Source organism: Tinamus guttatus, unplaced genomic scaffold (genome assembly GCF_059628265.1).
Source record: "Tinamus guttatus ecotype Peru unplaced genomic scaffold, ASM5962826v1 Tinamus_guttatus_pri_ptg000150l, whole genome shotgun sequence".
NCBI lineage: Eukaryota > Metazoa > Chordata > Aves > Tinamiformes > Tinamidae > Tinamus > Tinamus guttatus.
The window spans coordinates 13,619,192-13,635,545 of NW_028288684.1; the positions used below are offsets into that span (position 1 = coordinate 13,619,192).

Below are 16,354 nucleotides of genomic sequence, written 5' to 3' on the forward strand. Positions count from 1 at the left end.
CAGTCACTTTTAAGGCCATCGGATGTAACTAATGAATGAGGGCAATAGTCAGTCTGCAGTACTTTGCAAAACACCACCAATATAAGCACTGAAACATGAGGTATTTTTATTATTTTAATATACAGTATTTTACAACAAAGTACATAATAAAGTAGAATTATCAAAAGATTGTTTACCAGTCACCAATACGCATTGACTTACTGCTTTCATCTTTATTTTGCTGATTATTTTAAAGTGTCAAAGTATACAAACTTACATACAAACTACTTAAGGCTGGATTCTCCTGGAGCAGCTTTTTTAAGACAATATCAATATCTCCTCTGCAATTGTGATCGATTGATAGCAGATCCACCCTGATTCTGCTGCGAGTGTCCTGCAGTGTTCACCAAAGGGGCAGGTATATTCTATAACAAAACAGAGAATGATAATGTATATACACACACATATATATATGATTATATATACCATATAATTCAAAAAGCATCATTTGATGATACCATGTGATCTATTCTCTATCATATGAACCGCTGTTCACTCTATCTGGATTTAGAGGTTGTTATTACAGAGTACAATGTCATTCATTCCAAATACTGAGTGCAAATAGGAGAATTAAAGCGGGAAATCATGTTGAATGACATAAACATTAAAGGAAATCCTTCTCATAGCACAAAATTTGACAAAATCTCTGACATCTTTATATTTTCTCAAGTTAGGAACTTGTTTGACAGCTGTTCACTTTTATCATCCAGAACAATTCCAGGCTGACAGCTGAGACCTGAATCAATAGCTAGACAGCTGTTTAAATACTTGAGTATATACTTTTAGGGAAAGAAAGGTTTTAAATGTCCATCAGAGCACTGATAGCTCCAGAAGAGCCAAGAACTCAGGAAAAGGTAATGGGTAGTGGGTACAGCTATAAAACTATAAAGCCTTTATTTATTTATTTTTAAGTAGGTTATGAAGAAAATCACAAAGAAAACCATAAAATGCTTTATTAACATATTTAGACCCAATAAAGGCAACTATGCCACACTAAGTGCTGCAAAATACAAGACTGAAGGGTTATTTCGCTATAAGAATCAAATTTTCAAGACAGGAGGCAGATGAGAGCAAGCTGGGGTCCTAAGGCACACACAGTACTGCAGCTCACAGGAACTAATGGACGCGCTCTGCATTCTTTTCACACTCCCACTTCAAAATCAGACAATCACTTGGAATTTAGGAGTTTGGTAACATTCTGGACTTTTTTCTTTCTCAAATTCAGGAAGTGGAAGAAGCTTTCTGAATAATGGGTATTTTCTCTAACATTTCGGGCAACAAATTAACCAATAAAGAACTATATGAAGTATATGATAACTTATCTCTATTTTTTTCCTAGGAGGTTGCGTGCATGTGTGTGCAATAGTAATGGAAGAGACTAATAACAACTGTAAACACTAATTGCTGAATTATAATCTGATAATTTGAAGTGTAATATTTGTGGGATTTTTCTTTTTTGGGGGGGAGGAGGTAAAGGGAGATATCCATCTGTCTTTTCCATCTTCTATACTCCAGGAATCCTGATACTTTTGTTTCAAAGTGACAGAATCCATAATATATGAAACATAAAATACAAACAGTCAAAGAAGAAATGTAATGCCTATTACTTATAGAACATAGAATATCTGCAGGTCAAAATGGGAATGTATTGTATTACCAATAACTTTACACACTACCATGTATTATTTCCCTCCTTACTTTCTTTAGGAAGAAAATAGTTATGAGCTCTGTGTAGTTCAAATGACCTTGCTGAATTACAGCTCTGTGAAGGTTCTTAGAACTTACTGGGCTCTTCAGGTGTCCTCAGATTTGAAGGGGAACTGAAGCCAAACACTGAGACAATTTGTTTTAAATCATCAAAACCTGATCACAATGCTATAAAGTTTGTTAGTAGATTCTTATTGTTTTTTTTTTTACACAAATGGAAATCTGAACATATGGAAAGGCATTTACGCAGACTAATGTCAATATTTCCAATTACATTTTTACTATAAAATAATCCATAAAGTCAGCTAATAGAAACTAAAGCTGAGCCAATTCTTACCAAAGGAGAAATTAGCTGTAAAACACTTGAAGTAGATATGTTTCTGGTAATGGCTTCTTGTACACCTAAAAATAACATAAAATTATACTACTATTATTATTATTATAAATTATACAATTTCTATTATTTAAAACAAATATTAGAGAAGAAGTATGATTTACAGTCAAATATTCACCAGAGAAAGAAGACTGAAGACTGTGGAAATGTAGTTTAATAGCAGTGTTGTTCCTTTGCCATTTTTACCTTTGCCTCTCTTTTTATTGTCCTTTCTCTGTTATTTATGTATAAATTTATTTTCCATTTTCTTGTATTTCCCTCACAATATCTTCTGCCTAACCTGAGCATACTAAAACTCCTCACCTGAAAAAGAAGGAATTCTTGACTTCTATTTGCCTGGAGGCAATAACCGTAAGTTACAGGGTAATGAAATTCTGAACCACTGTTTGAGAGGAGTGAGAACTGTTATTGCAGAGAATTTCTAAGTGGCTGCAAAGTTATTTTATCCTGCTGATTTAGTCTAGAGGAAAGTGAACTCTTTTCCCCCCAAAGTCAAGCAATCCACCATTTGATGTAGGAACATATGGAGAGTGTGCAGGAGCTTAATAGCATAAAACAAGCCTTGGTTTAGTTTAACTCCAACAAATAGGAGCTATTTCAAAGTGTGAGGGTGGAAGAGAACTTGGGTAAACTGACCATGAAATGATGCAGTTGACAGTATTTCAGGAAAGAAGTAGCATAACAAAATAAAGCCAATGAACTTCAAGAAAACAGACTCTAGTAAATGAAAATAATCAGCATGTAAGATTTCATAGGAAATAAAGGAAAAAAAAAGAAAGTTCAGGAGTGTTGGCATTTCCATAAAGAGTATCCGTGCCAAACAAGTTATATCGATGATATGGAAAGCCAGGAAGTGCAGTAAAACAGCCCACAAAGGCTCACGCACAAACTCCCCATTGATTTCAAATATAGGATGGAGCACTAAGTATGTCAAATTATGTCAAACTCCTGACAATCTGTATGAATTACCCGTGCGACCACATAGGTCAAAGCCAATACTAAACACCAGATACAGTAGCAAAGGACTCAAAAAGTCATTCCACACTCAGGTCAGCTGAAAGAAGACAACCAGTGACAATGGTGACTCCTTACTCAATGGAGAAGAAAATTACGGAGAGAGGAACAAGCACAGACTTTTCTCAACATTCTTCACCAAAATGTCAGCTGTGATCAGATAGTTCATATAATTATCAGCAGCCTAAAGCAGGTGAGAAATCACAGAATCACAGAATAGTTTGCATTAGAAGGGACTGATGGAGTTAATCAGCCTGGCATACAGAGGGAACAGGTTAGGGAGCACTCAAGTAAGACATGTTAAAAATACTTGGGCAAATGATATTCACATAAATGCTCAGAGTTGGCTATAGCAGGCTCACGACTGTACTCATCACCTTTAAGAGCTTATCCAGAAGAGATACATTCTAAAAGACTAGAAAAGAGAAAATGAAAAGCTACTCTATACATTGAAAAAAAAAAGCTGAAAACCCCAACATTCAAATGAATTTGCACAAAAAAAGAACTACTGGAACATATAATCAAACACTTTAAAAGTATCTAGGTTCTGAGAAGAAAAATAATGGTCAAGAAATGAATCTGCCAAGAAAAAAACGTTATAAAATCATTCTATTTTCTTCTAGGACAGGTAAAAAAGTTTTGGTAAGCCTTTTGCCACTTACATTCTGTGAGAAATCTAGAAAGGCTTAATGTAGATCCATGCCAAGAAATCTCTTCCTTTGGACAGTGCAATGGGCTTTTGAACACTTCTGAAACCCACTCATTAACATGCATGGACTGTTATTCACAAACAGTTGGATAAGACACCTGATCCACAGTCATGGGCTATATGGGATTAAATCACCATCCATATCCTCTTGGATCTTGGATTTTTCAAACCTAATCTAAAAGAGACTTGTAGAAATGTGTGTAAACTGGTGGAAAAGAGCATTAAAACAGGATCTCTCGGTAGCCCAGTGTCTACAGTTGCAGCCTACACTGCAAGTAGAATCCTCCTCCAGTTTGTCAGTATTTACATGAATGATGTAGATGACAAGAAGAGAAGTTTATTAAATCTGTAGATACTACCAAGCTTGAACGGGCTGCAAATCTGTTTGAAACAACAGTTTTGAAGCTTTTGCAGTTCTAAGAAAGACAAAAGATACTATGATGTATAAAAAGAAGAAGAAGACAACTGAAGTGCTATGTCCAGTTCTGGGCTTGATATCTTAAGAAAGAAATGAGTCAACAGAAGAGAGTCCAGAGAATAACAATAAGACTATCAGAGCTCAGTAAGACAACCAGAGGTTTATAATTAATTACCAATGAGGAAAAGTTGAAATAAAAGGGAAAATATGAAAGCTTCCAAATGCATAAATGACAGGTACAAGAACAATGTTCTATAAGTCTGCTGCAATTAGGACAAAAATAATCATTATGTCAAAATTCAGGATGCATAAACAGATTCCTTAGTGAGGTTGGAATCTTTATCTCTTTGTACTTCCGAGAACAATTTTGACAGACATCCAGCAGAAACAACAGCTGCAATTGAGCTGATCCCCTTTCTGAAGGTTTCCTCCAGTCACACTTTTCAATGGCTTTTAACTGAGGCAAAGTTGCCATATTTTAAAATGAATTTCAACAGACAATAAAGAATATTTCATGAATTTGCTAAAGGATAAAATAAAATGAAGTGAAAAAAAAAGTGTCCACAGAATCCTTGTTTTTCATCCAAACTAGCCAATGAAAAAAATACAAGGTTACTTAATCACTTGATGTAGAATTGTATTTATTAACAAACTTACTTTGTAGCCTTTGATCGAGGTGATCAAGAGACTGGAAAATCCTTAGTTCTTCCATTGAAAGTGCACTCATGCCTCGGCATTGAGCCTTATTAGGAAGCAAGGGTTGTGTGGCTGGTTGTGCACCTTCCATAGCTGCCAGGATTTCATCTTCTGCACACGATGTACCTGATAGTTTCTCTGCCATAAGAAACTGAACAGTGCTCTCTGAAACTGAAGAGATCACAGGAGTAATTTTTTGAATGAGAAGAGCTCATAGCGTTTAAATATACTGTTTGCTTTTAGGACTATAAGTCTGTAAAGCACACAAAATTACATTAAAAAATAAAGAGGTGGCAAAGTCAAGAAGTACCATACTTAAGTAAGTGGCATAATTAAGATCACTTGTGCATCTTGTAATGTGGAAGCACAGCAAGTTCCACCAGCCTTACAAATGGCAGCAACCAACACCTATCCATATTTCTATAATATAATTAAATACAAAGAGAAAAGGATTAAAACGTGACTATATTTTATAATGCTTTTAGGAAGAGATCATATCATGATGCACATTTTATATCATACACTTTTATGAAAAAAAAACAGCCTACACAACAAACTACACTTAGAATCATTAATGACAAAAACAAACAAACAAACAAACAAAAACCAAGGGATGTTAGATAGCAGGTATATTAGTTCTATACTTTATCTGTACAAAGAACTGAAGTGTTACTATACCTTCATCAGATTCACAGGTATTCTTCGTATTTTGTACTGGCTCAAATGCAGATTGAATAGGATTCAGCTGGACAGAAAAGGAAAAGCTGGTCACTTTGAACATTTTTATTATTTCATATTATTAAATGTAATATTTCAAAGTGCAAAAAACATGAGCATACACTAACAGAGTGTTTGTGTTCTAGCTGTTTGTATTATCTTCATTGGCAGTGACAGAAAGCTGACTAAGCATCAGAACTGTGTGACATAAAATAAATCTTTGGTATTCCCGAAACTCTTTCCATTTAGGGGATTAATCATCTTTGTTTAGACAGTATCTCATATTTACCTCTGTATGAGTGGACCTCCGTCTTCTAGAGGCTACGGTTTTTCTTCTTTTTTCCAAAAAAGCTCTGTGTTTATTTTCACAGCTGTCAAAAATCTGATTTTGTACTGTGACAGGAAGAATACCTTAAATGAGATGCAGACAAAAATAAGCCCAAAGTGTGTAAACACATGATAAAGGTTCTAGTAACAAAACTAGTAATGTCAGGTAAATTCTTCTGTCTAAATTTAGATGTTTACCTTGTATATGTTTACTTGTGATCTCTCTGAAAAAATAAAATCTGAGGTTAATCTATTGATAAGCACCCACATTTAATTTAAGTAACATGAAAAATGTGCCTAAGCCTACCTCTGTCCAGGAAAAGACTCATTGGGAAGTACAAGACAAAAATTCAGCAAGTAATAGTGGGGCAAGAGATACTGAGCAGGCTAATCCTTGTTTAACTCTCAGCATGTGAAGTAGTCCCGTGTTTGTCACAGACTAAATGTTAAACAGTTTTAAAGCATTTAACCAACATCAAAGAACTTAATTTTAATATCCAGCTACAGAAAATAATACACGCCCACCAGAAAAGAAATGTAACTGAAGCCTGGAACCCCATTTAAAGAAATATCCTCATATAGAGCAATTTTATTTCGACTTATTCTTCTTTTAGCATACATTTGGCCACACATTGCAGCAGACCCCATTTTTCGCGCTTTCCTCCCAGGCCTTATTGCAGCCTGCAGTGCTGCCACAGCAGAGAGCTGGACATGCACTCAGGAAGACCCGTGCAGTATTTGGTTGTCCTTAGCGTTTCAGGACAAAGTCTGTGGTGCTCTCTGTGCATGTACAGGCAATAGAACCAACCATGGCAAGTCACTAAGAGTTATCTAAAGTATTTAACATAAATAAGGCTTATGAAACCCAACCCATCTAAGCAGATATTGAAAAAGAGCCACAAAAAATATAAAAGAAGGTTAATCAGCTCTTCTACAAGCATTTGAGCTATCTAACACTGGAAATGTAGCTTTAAAAGTTGCAGGGAAAACAGTATGTGCAATTGCACATGCCCAAGTTTGGACCACTAAGTTTCCTCTTTCACTGAGTTGATGTCCAAGTGAGGACATAAACAGGTGAGTATCTCTGCTGGAGGCATCAGTCATGGCAACACAAGGCTCTTATGAATTTATTTCCTTGTAAAATCAAATAGGTGAACTTAAATAACATACAGCTAAGTTCATCCATGTAATTTTAAACTGGAATTGATAAACAGATTATATTTTGTATTTCTTCCACCTCCTTTAGGCCAAGAATATTCATATAACTCTGTTTCCAACAGAACTATTCTTAATCACCCAATAGATAAAACTATACATCTACTGTAGATAAAACTAGGAACCCAATTTTTAAGCTTTGGAAAATATTCATCCTGATAGAAAGTGTCTTGGAGCTGCATAACTGATCCTCGGGATGATCGCGGTACGTTGAGATGTCCGGGATGCTGCTCGTACATGAAGCAGGATTCACGGCTTCAGGGCTCTGCCTCCAGCTGCTGCTGACAACTCGTGCAGTCTAAGTCACAAGCAAAGGAAGTCATCACCGCCTGGAGGCAGAGATGCAGCGAGGCAGCGGAGGAGAAATAAGGCAAATGAAGAAGTTTGGCATGTAGTTGAAGCATAAAAAACAAGAGATTAAGGTTTATTTTCCTGATCTCTCTGGGAGATCTCTCCTTTATCTTGCCAATGCAGTATAGGTCCTAAAATTTATTTCAATTCTTTAAAAATCAGACATTTGTCTGGTAGGGACTTCTTTTAACAGCAAATTTAAATCTATATATTTTTTGATAATTAACTATATTAAGGAGACTAACTCCTAAAAATTTTAGACATTTACAGTGTCAGAATTTAAAAGCATATTAGATGTACATTTCTTTCACTCTCAGGTGGCAGTGAATGTCAGACAGCAAGCTACAACTCCCAGCCACCTTGTAAAACTTGCTCATATAAACTTATTCTCTTCCTCTTATATTGTTATTGAACCATCTGTCATATCTACTCCTTGGCTAAGGATGTAAGTTCAGAGAAAGTACCTTGATCTTGTTAATACTGTATAGAGTTCATAAAAACAGGAATCAATATTTGATGGGGCTCTGGGACCAACAGAATACGAATGGTAATGGCCGGTTAAATATTGTTCATACTGGTGCATTGTGGTGAACAGAGAGTGAAATGTTTTCACTGAAAACAAATTTGTGCTGTTATTTTGAAAGACTTATTCGGAACGAAATGATTCTTACCAGTAGCACACTCCCTCTGAGCATTATGCTCTCCTTGCCGTGAGGCACTTGTTTTTTCAGCTGTTGGGATCTGCTCTCGATATAATCCATTTTCTGCTTTAACAGGTCTTCTTTTAGTGTAGGTTACTACTGAACAGTCTCGACAGGCATTTGCCTGAACACTGTTTACAGAACAAATATTTTTTGTCAAAGGTTTGTATTTAGACTTGCTACAAAAAGGTGTAGATAAAATCACAGTGGCCAAGTCAGAAGTGCAAGCATAACTGTTACTATTTTCTGTAATGTTTCCATTTAAAACCTGGTCTTCTAACAAAACATGCCTTTCATTTAAGTGGTTACAGTTAATATTGGTAGTTTGAAGATTTGAAGAATGCAGTGGTTGACACGCAGGCCTGGCTACAGTTTTGCCAGTTCTGTTTCCTGGCAGAGGTGCAGATGGTGGGTGAGGTGCTAAAATTTTCTCTTGAGCTTTTAAAATTTTGTTGGCTTTGGTAGCAGCCTGTGGACAGACTACAGTGCCTATTCTATTCTTGGGCATAAAACTTGACTGGGCTCTTGGTCGACTAGTTATCTTTGCCTTACTTTTGTGTTGACTCCCTTCGTGAATTTTAGAATTGCTAATACTTACTGGGGAGTTAATTTCTTCACCTTTTGATATCATCCAAGCTTGCTTAGCAAAATAGGATCCAGCTGACTTGACAGTATGCAGAGATACACTTGCTTTGTCTGATTCTCCAGCATTAACACTCGGTTTTGGTATCTGAGGATATTCCTGATGTTTTTCTGTGCCCAGTGAAGGTGAAGTGGGAGCAGCAACACTTAAAGTAGTCTTAGGAGCGTTACTTGTAGTTTGGACACTTTGCAACTGTGTAGAAGATATTTCACTGGTGTTCTCTTCACTACATTTTTCTTTACTTTTTATTATTACCTGGTGAGTTTGATCAAACCATCTTAAGTTTTGGTTATTTTTTTCATTTTCTGCATTCTTCTTTTTTATTTTTGCCAGCTCCAAACTGTCTCTGAGAGAAGACATGGGCTGAGTTCCAAAACGGATCCTGCGGTCCATATCTAGGGCTTTGAAATGACTATGTTCATATTTAGATTCTTTCTTTAAGATACTTTTGAATAACTCCACTTCCTTCCTCTCAGGAGTATTATTTTGGGGGGTTTTGTGCTGAGCAGGAATGTCAGAATTGAACTCTGTATCAAACAACAGAGACGTAGTTTCAATCATTTTTCCCTTATCTTCTTTATTCTTTGTTTGCTTAACACTGCACAGAGTGGAAGCATTTAGTATGTCTTGAAATACAGATGATCCTGGATTAACATTATTAATACATTTTATATTTTCTTCTTTTTCTGTCATTTTGCCCAAAGTATTATTTAAAAAAACTGTACTGATGTTTTTGTCCTTTTGTGAAATATGAGCTGAGCAAGAAGTTCTGGGAATGTCAGTGGAACACCTCCGATTAGGAAACAAGATTACAGATGTTGCAAGAGGTTGATAGGAGGTTTGTACAGACACAGTTCTTCTCTGAGGGGCCATTTCAGAACTCTGATTTTGTATCAAATCCTGAATTCCTTCCCCTGAAACGGTCCAGGCTATGCCAGGTTTGAATACAGGACTATCAGTGGCTAATGTGCTTATCATTTCAGAACACAGATTGTTTTTTTCTTTTATATTTTTCAGAAAAGTGAACGAATTATGTATTGGTCCTTCTTGCTTATCAGCAGTAGAGACCTCTGAGGGTTGTTGTTCAGACCTGCAAGAAACAGTTGATTCCTCTTGTGCATTGTTTGTATGTTCAGCAAGAGTTAGAACTCTATGTTTAGCCAAAGGGTCAAGAATAGGTAAGTTGTTCTGGTTGTTTTTGGACTCTATATTTCTCAGACAATTATTTAGATGCCTATTTTTAGAAGAAGCATTTTCAGCTATATAAAGCAAACTGCTATTTCTAGTCTGTGATTTTTCTGGATTATACAGGGTACAGTCACACCGTGTAGCCAAGGATGATTCACTCGATGTTACATAATTTCCGTTCTGATCTCCAGTTTCGAGACTGTCGAGGCTTGACAAGCTTTCAGAACTGGCTACTTTCTTGACTTCTTGATGAAAATTCTGAAATACAGATATAAAATAATACTGTTAAATTTATTATAAATGTTTTTTCACGAAGTAGTTTTTCATTAATGAGAGTTTAGGCTAAAGATGTGGTCTAGGGAACAAATTCCAAGGAATGCGCTCTATTGTTCACCAAAATTAATCCTAAATCTTACATTAATTCTCCAGAAACACAAAGGAACAAGATTTGGGGAGTCAAGAGAGGATTGTTGTTTCTGAGTTGCCCTATGACACAGGAGAATTCTTGTGCTCTAGCATGAAAGGGAGTTTACAAAATGAAGGAGAACCTACGAAAACACAAGTATGATATTACCCTAAACTGGATATTTTTTCTATAGCATTATACTGAATATGTTTATCGTAATAAAAAAATGCACAAGTGATTAGTATTTACCTTTTCATGGCAAACACGGAAAATATGTCTCAGCTCTCATTATTATAATACTTGGTTCCTTTTTATTTTTCAGGAAGAAGAAAATACTATCATCTCATCTATAAAGCTGTATCAGCTCTAAAGGTGCCCAAGAGGTCCCAGCTTCCTTGTGCAACAGTATGCGGTGATCACTAAGAAGGCTGGGCACCCCCTGAAGCAATAGTGGGTTTCTTTAAGTGTGTATGTACCATGCAGACATTTTCATTTCTAATACTGCACCACTCCAGTGTTGAGATGCCTGACTCCATGGAGAGCTGCATGCTTTTTAAAATGCAAGATCTGAAAATAAAAATAAAACATCTGGGAAACCTTGCTTTTTCTCTCTCTCCCACTCTACTAAATTTACTTCCATACAACAGAGCAGCTAAGTGATTTTAGGATGAATATTGGAGAATATTCTGGTGAAAAAAATAAGAGAAGATGAACTGGTATATAAAGCAACTATGATTTTCTTGATTTTTTCCCAACTAGTTACTTTAAATGGGAAAAGATCTGTTAAGCCAGGTAAGTGATTATATGTCCTTGGGCAATTACAACAACAGAATTAAATTTTGGAAAACTTACTGAAGAAGGCATAAGATTAAGTAACAACAGCATGTTTTCAAAATAAAATTGATTCTAATAACACTGCTATATCATAATATTGCATGGTTTATAGCTGTACATACAAATATTTAAAATTGCAGAATAAAACACTTACTAGGTACTGAAAGACTTTTTATGATGAAATTAAATCTGATCTTGCACTAAATGTTCAGATTTTGGTATGGACTTCTATTACAGTTATGATCTGATATAAAAAAACTAAATACAAGAACAAAGAATCAAGTGTACGTAAAGACCCCTGTAGGGAACATTTTCAAATAAAGGCTACACAAATGGGTGTCTTTCTAATAGAAAAGAATAAATAATCTTTTGTTAGTTATTTATTAACTTTTATATTTAGCTAAATTGTATTGTTAACCTCTGCTTGAACCTGGCCAAGGAAGGAAAGGGCATATATTTTCTATATCAGGCCAAATTTAAGAATTAACTCTGAAATTCAGATGGCAAAAAGTAGTAACAAGGAGTCATGGGTGTTAAGTCTTACTTCTTGTCTAAACTGGAAGCGGTTTTTGCTTGTTTAATTCAGCATATGTTTCTGAAATGACCGAGTTAAACACAGGAAACATTTCTTTAAAAAAGAACTATTACATTAATTTAAAAACTGGTCTAGAGCAGGTTAGTTTGAACTGGTCAATCTGAAGGGTGCGAGGAAAGCTGCAACTTTAAAAACAAAAGCAGTTCTACCTAGTTTTGCTCCAGGCTGACAATAAGACCCAACTGGCCCTTCATTACATATAACTCCATTCTTTTTGTAAAAATAAAACCTAATGGGAACTATAAAAGCTAATGGGAACTAAATATTTCAGCTGATGCAACCTCCAGAAAATGAGTCAGGAACTACAATAAGGAAGGATTACTGATTTGTCTCTATTATTATTATAATTTAATTCCCTGTTTAACCCTCTGAAGAAGCTGTGGAGGTCTGGGATTACTGTGGAAAAATTTATTTCCTGGAAGCTGTGCTCCTTCAATCTCCCAACACCACTTGTGCTTTCCAAGCTAACTCCTGGGTGCTGGCTCTTAGGACCCCTTTTCCACATGGCAGTGTCTCCCACAGGCTAATCAAGGCATTAGGCCCCAAAAGCTGAATTCACAATGATACTTCCTAAAGCATTAAGTTTTGCAGCCTTGAGCATCACAACCTATAAGTTACTTTTATTGTGTCTACCCTGGAATAAATCAACTTTCTTAAAGCAGGCACCATCTACTCTGCAAATTTAAGAGATGGGGTCATAAAAATAAAATGGGATGGCATAATTGAAAAGTTTTAAATGGCAAAATCATGGAGGAAAATTAAGCAGGAGTATGCAATATTAATTCTAGAGCTCCTTAACTTTTAAATTATAAATAATAATTTAAATGTCATCTGTAAAATGCAATGATATAATTTAATTAGAAACTTGATAGTAGTTTTACCAATCTCTTTATATTTCCTTGGCATTGAAGCTTGTGAGACGAACACAAGGTAATTATGTTTAAAAAAAATTTTGTAAATAAATCTATTTCCAGACAATAATTCAGAGACAAAAATCAAAAGGGAGCAATTCTTGGAAAATTTCCTTTATTTTAAGGAAAAGAAATACTCCCCTGTCTCAGAAATGGCTATGGTCTTAATAGGGAGACTTAAAACTTGGAAATGATCCTTTCTGGGAAAACTTAAAGAGCATGTTTTTTTCTTTTAATAATGTAAATATATCACAAAGGCAGAACAGTTTTTCTAATGGTGCCACTCTATCTTGAGCACGATGGACCATCAACAAAGGGAGAAAGTGGTTGACTGATTTACATGAGGAAATCTTAAAACTGAGTTATAGAAATACCTTTTTTCTACATATATTTATATCTCTTTAGAAATAAGTTTATCTAGTGAGGCAGTTTCACATAATTGTCAAAATTATCTGCATGTTTTATTACTCTAATCACATATTTAATGACTGATATATTATCTCTTTTATAAAATGGTATTTTTTTCAAAGTTCATAAGACTTAATTTTATAAGAATTAATATAAGAATTAACATAGTACAAAACTGAAAGAAATTGCCAAGCTTCAGTGCTCCCTAGCTACCAGTAGCCTAGTGGCTAAATTCTGTTTTGCTTTCAATCTCACATAAAGACAATTATTTCTTTAAAAGATAAAGCCCAACTCGGCTGTCTTGGAAGGGGCAGAATAACTTGAGATAGTGATACTTCAATTTAATAAAGTAGCAGTAATTTTTCCAAGTTTCCATTGAAACATTTGTATAAATTCTTTCTGATAACATCAAATAATAGAGAATACGGATAGACCAGCATCCACAAAGCATTTTTTATCTTCCACTCCTTTCCTGCAAACAAACATTTTATTATTACCTTAGCTGAGGTAAACTAAATGTCAAACACTGATATTATTTCTTCACCTTTAGCTACAATTCTGAAGCTTTTGCTCTGTTTCAGTAAAACAAATCGCTTTACACAGCTACAAAGTATGGAAAAAATACTGTATAGATGCATTATATATATATATGTATATATATGTGTGTGCACATTTGTGTGCATGTATATATGAACATAAAAACAAAAAAAGGACTCATGGCCTGTCACATATGGCAGTTCTAAAACACTCGTATACACTTGTAAAGGTAGATTAGATCATAGTTCTCAATTTCCTTACTTCTGTGGTTTGTCAGGTCCATGGTATGTAAAAACAATGCTAACGCCCCCAAGAAAAGGTTTATTAATGTATTAATCTGTTTTGAAACAACTTCCTCCGTACTCAAAATGCTGTTTCAGCTTCAATCCTACATTCTCATCTGTTAAAGTAGAGCTGTGAATTGAGGCAAGATGCTCTTCAAATAACTCAACATCCAGATTGTCAGATTCTGATATGAGGCTTGTAATGTCATCTTCTATAGTACAGGCTTAGAATAAACTTAAATAACACTACTCTGAAGAACATATAACAAAACAATAATTTAGTGTGAAGATACTTTTCAATATGAATTGTTACCTTTACAGCAAATGTGAAATTGCTTCAACATAGTTTGGATTAGTGAAATAATGTGGAAGACACTGGTATGTTGCAATATGGGATGAAGGCCAATAAAAACCTGGAGACCAATTTCTTTTTAAAAGGATAAGGAGCAGGAAAATCACTTGAGTTCATGACAGGAGTCAAGTGATCAACACAGGATACTTTAATATTCACAGCTAAAAGTCAAAGTCAGTTGGCACTTTCTGATTTAAGGTGATTTCAACTATTCCAAGTTTTTGAATGATGCTCTTCAAAATCAAATTTTTACTTTAATTAAAACTCCATTTTGAATTAACCCTCTTAACCCTCCACTTCAGGATCTGTTTTCCCACTAAGTAGCCCTGAGACTTGGGGAAAGACTCGGGGAAAGATTCTGTACATGGGGCACTCATTTTTCATGTTGGTCTTGTCTATATCTTTGAAGGGTTGGAGTGTTACAACATACATTGCAGAAATAACTCATTCCAATAATAATACAAACACACTTGAAAATGAATGCAGTTTTTCCACTTATGTAGTACGGTTCAATTTCAGGACACAGTTCAACCTCAAAGGTACAGTAACACAGAGCTAAGGGTCATATAGACCTATTCATTCATGCAACAAAGCTATGCCTATACCCATGTGTTTGTAGCGACTGCCACTTTATTTAAGTATGCTTGTCAGTTAAAAATATACATATTCTTTATTATTTCCCAGCAACTTACCCCAAATATGTAACATATATAAATGCACAAAGTATAATAACCATGTAATAATAGCCAAAACTGTATAAGAGGATACAAAATTTTATTGTTTTGGAGACTATATAAAAATAACCCTCTGGCCTCATAGTTTGGGCTGCAATTTCAGAGAAATTATACCATGTTCCATCCCTCCTTTACAAATACTGAAATATTTTATGCCAAGTGGAACAGCATCCACGGAAAGACCAATTCTGAGTACATCAATGGCTGCAAAAGATGCTTGAGAAAAGGAAAGCCAAGTTTGAATTCCTGCTTCAAATCTTTCAAAGAAGGGATTTCAATTCCGATTTCACAGATTCCATTTGAAAGCCTAATTTTGGTTTTATAAAAGAAGGAAGAGAAAATATGATCTCCATGTTGTAAACTATATCTATTTTTCCTTGCAGATTGGATCTTTCTTCCAAGCATTTTGTCCAAAAAGCCAAAAAGGAGAGATAAAAATGTTAAGGCAATCAACAACCTAATTCAACCATAATTTATTTTGCTGGAAGAGCATAAAGCACCAGACTGACTCCATTTTTTTTTTCTGGTGCACCAAATTAAAGTGGTGATGAAAAAAAAAAAAAGACAATGCATGAATAATATTATTCCTTGGCAAAGTTGAGCCACTTCTAGGAAATTTTCTAAATTATTTAGTGCAATTCAGCTGGCAGAAAAGGAGAATTTCAACCTAAATAGCTAACATTTGGGAAAATGATAAGCAATCAAAAGTAAAGTCATTTGGTGAGAAACACTTCAGCTACAAGCAGTGCTATCACCTCCACCCTAGAGATTTTATTTACGACTACAATAAAATTAGAAAAGGAGAGCAGTAAAACCTTTGCTTCTGAATGAAGTTAACAATACTAAGATCCTCAAAATGAAGCACATTTACGGACATGTAACAAATGATTTGATGCACAACTATATTTGGTTTGATATATACCAAAGTTGTGAATCAACTATAGATAGATTTTTTTATAAAATAAAAAAAAATAAAAATCTATCACTCCAAATATTCTGAGCACAAAAAAATGGAAAAAGGTATAAGGGTCACTAAAAGTCTGTTGACTTACTGCTGAAACTTAACAAATCTTTAGGCATAGAAAGCAAGGAGAACAGCTAACCAGCAGTAAGGGTCTACATAGAACATTATTGCCCTGTATGAAAGAAAAGAATTTTAGGAATCTTTATAATC

The 16,354-nt window shown here is 35.0% G+C and overlaps 1 protein-coding gene across 1 annotated transcript in view; it reads right to left on the minus strand.

Annotated features, from left to right (window-relative positions):
- Positions 1 to 308: 308 nt before the first annotated feature.
- CEP126 (centrosomal protein 126) overlaps positions 309 to 16,354 on the minus strand; it is a 31,517-nt gene continuing 15,471 nt past the window's right edge. Inside the window, 7 exon segments of the mRNA XM_088522154.1 lie at positions 309 to 404; positions 2,084 to 2,148; positions 4,939 to 5,176; positions 5,179 to 5,222; positions 5,656 to 5,722; positions 5,984 to 6,105; positions 8,259 to 10,377. Of these exon segments, the coding sequence (XP_088378280.1) occupies positions 309 to 404; positions 2,084 to 2,148; positions 4,939 to 5,176; positions 5,179 to 5,222; positions 5,656 to 5,722; positions 5,984 to 6,105; positions 8,259 to 10,377 (2,751 nt within the window).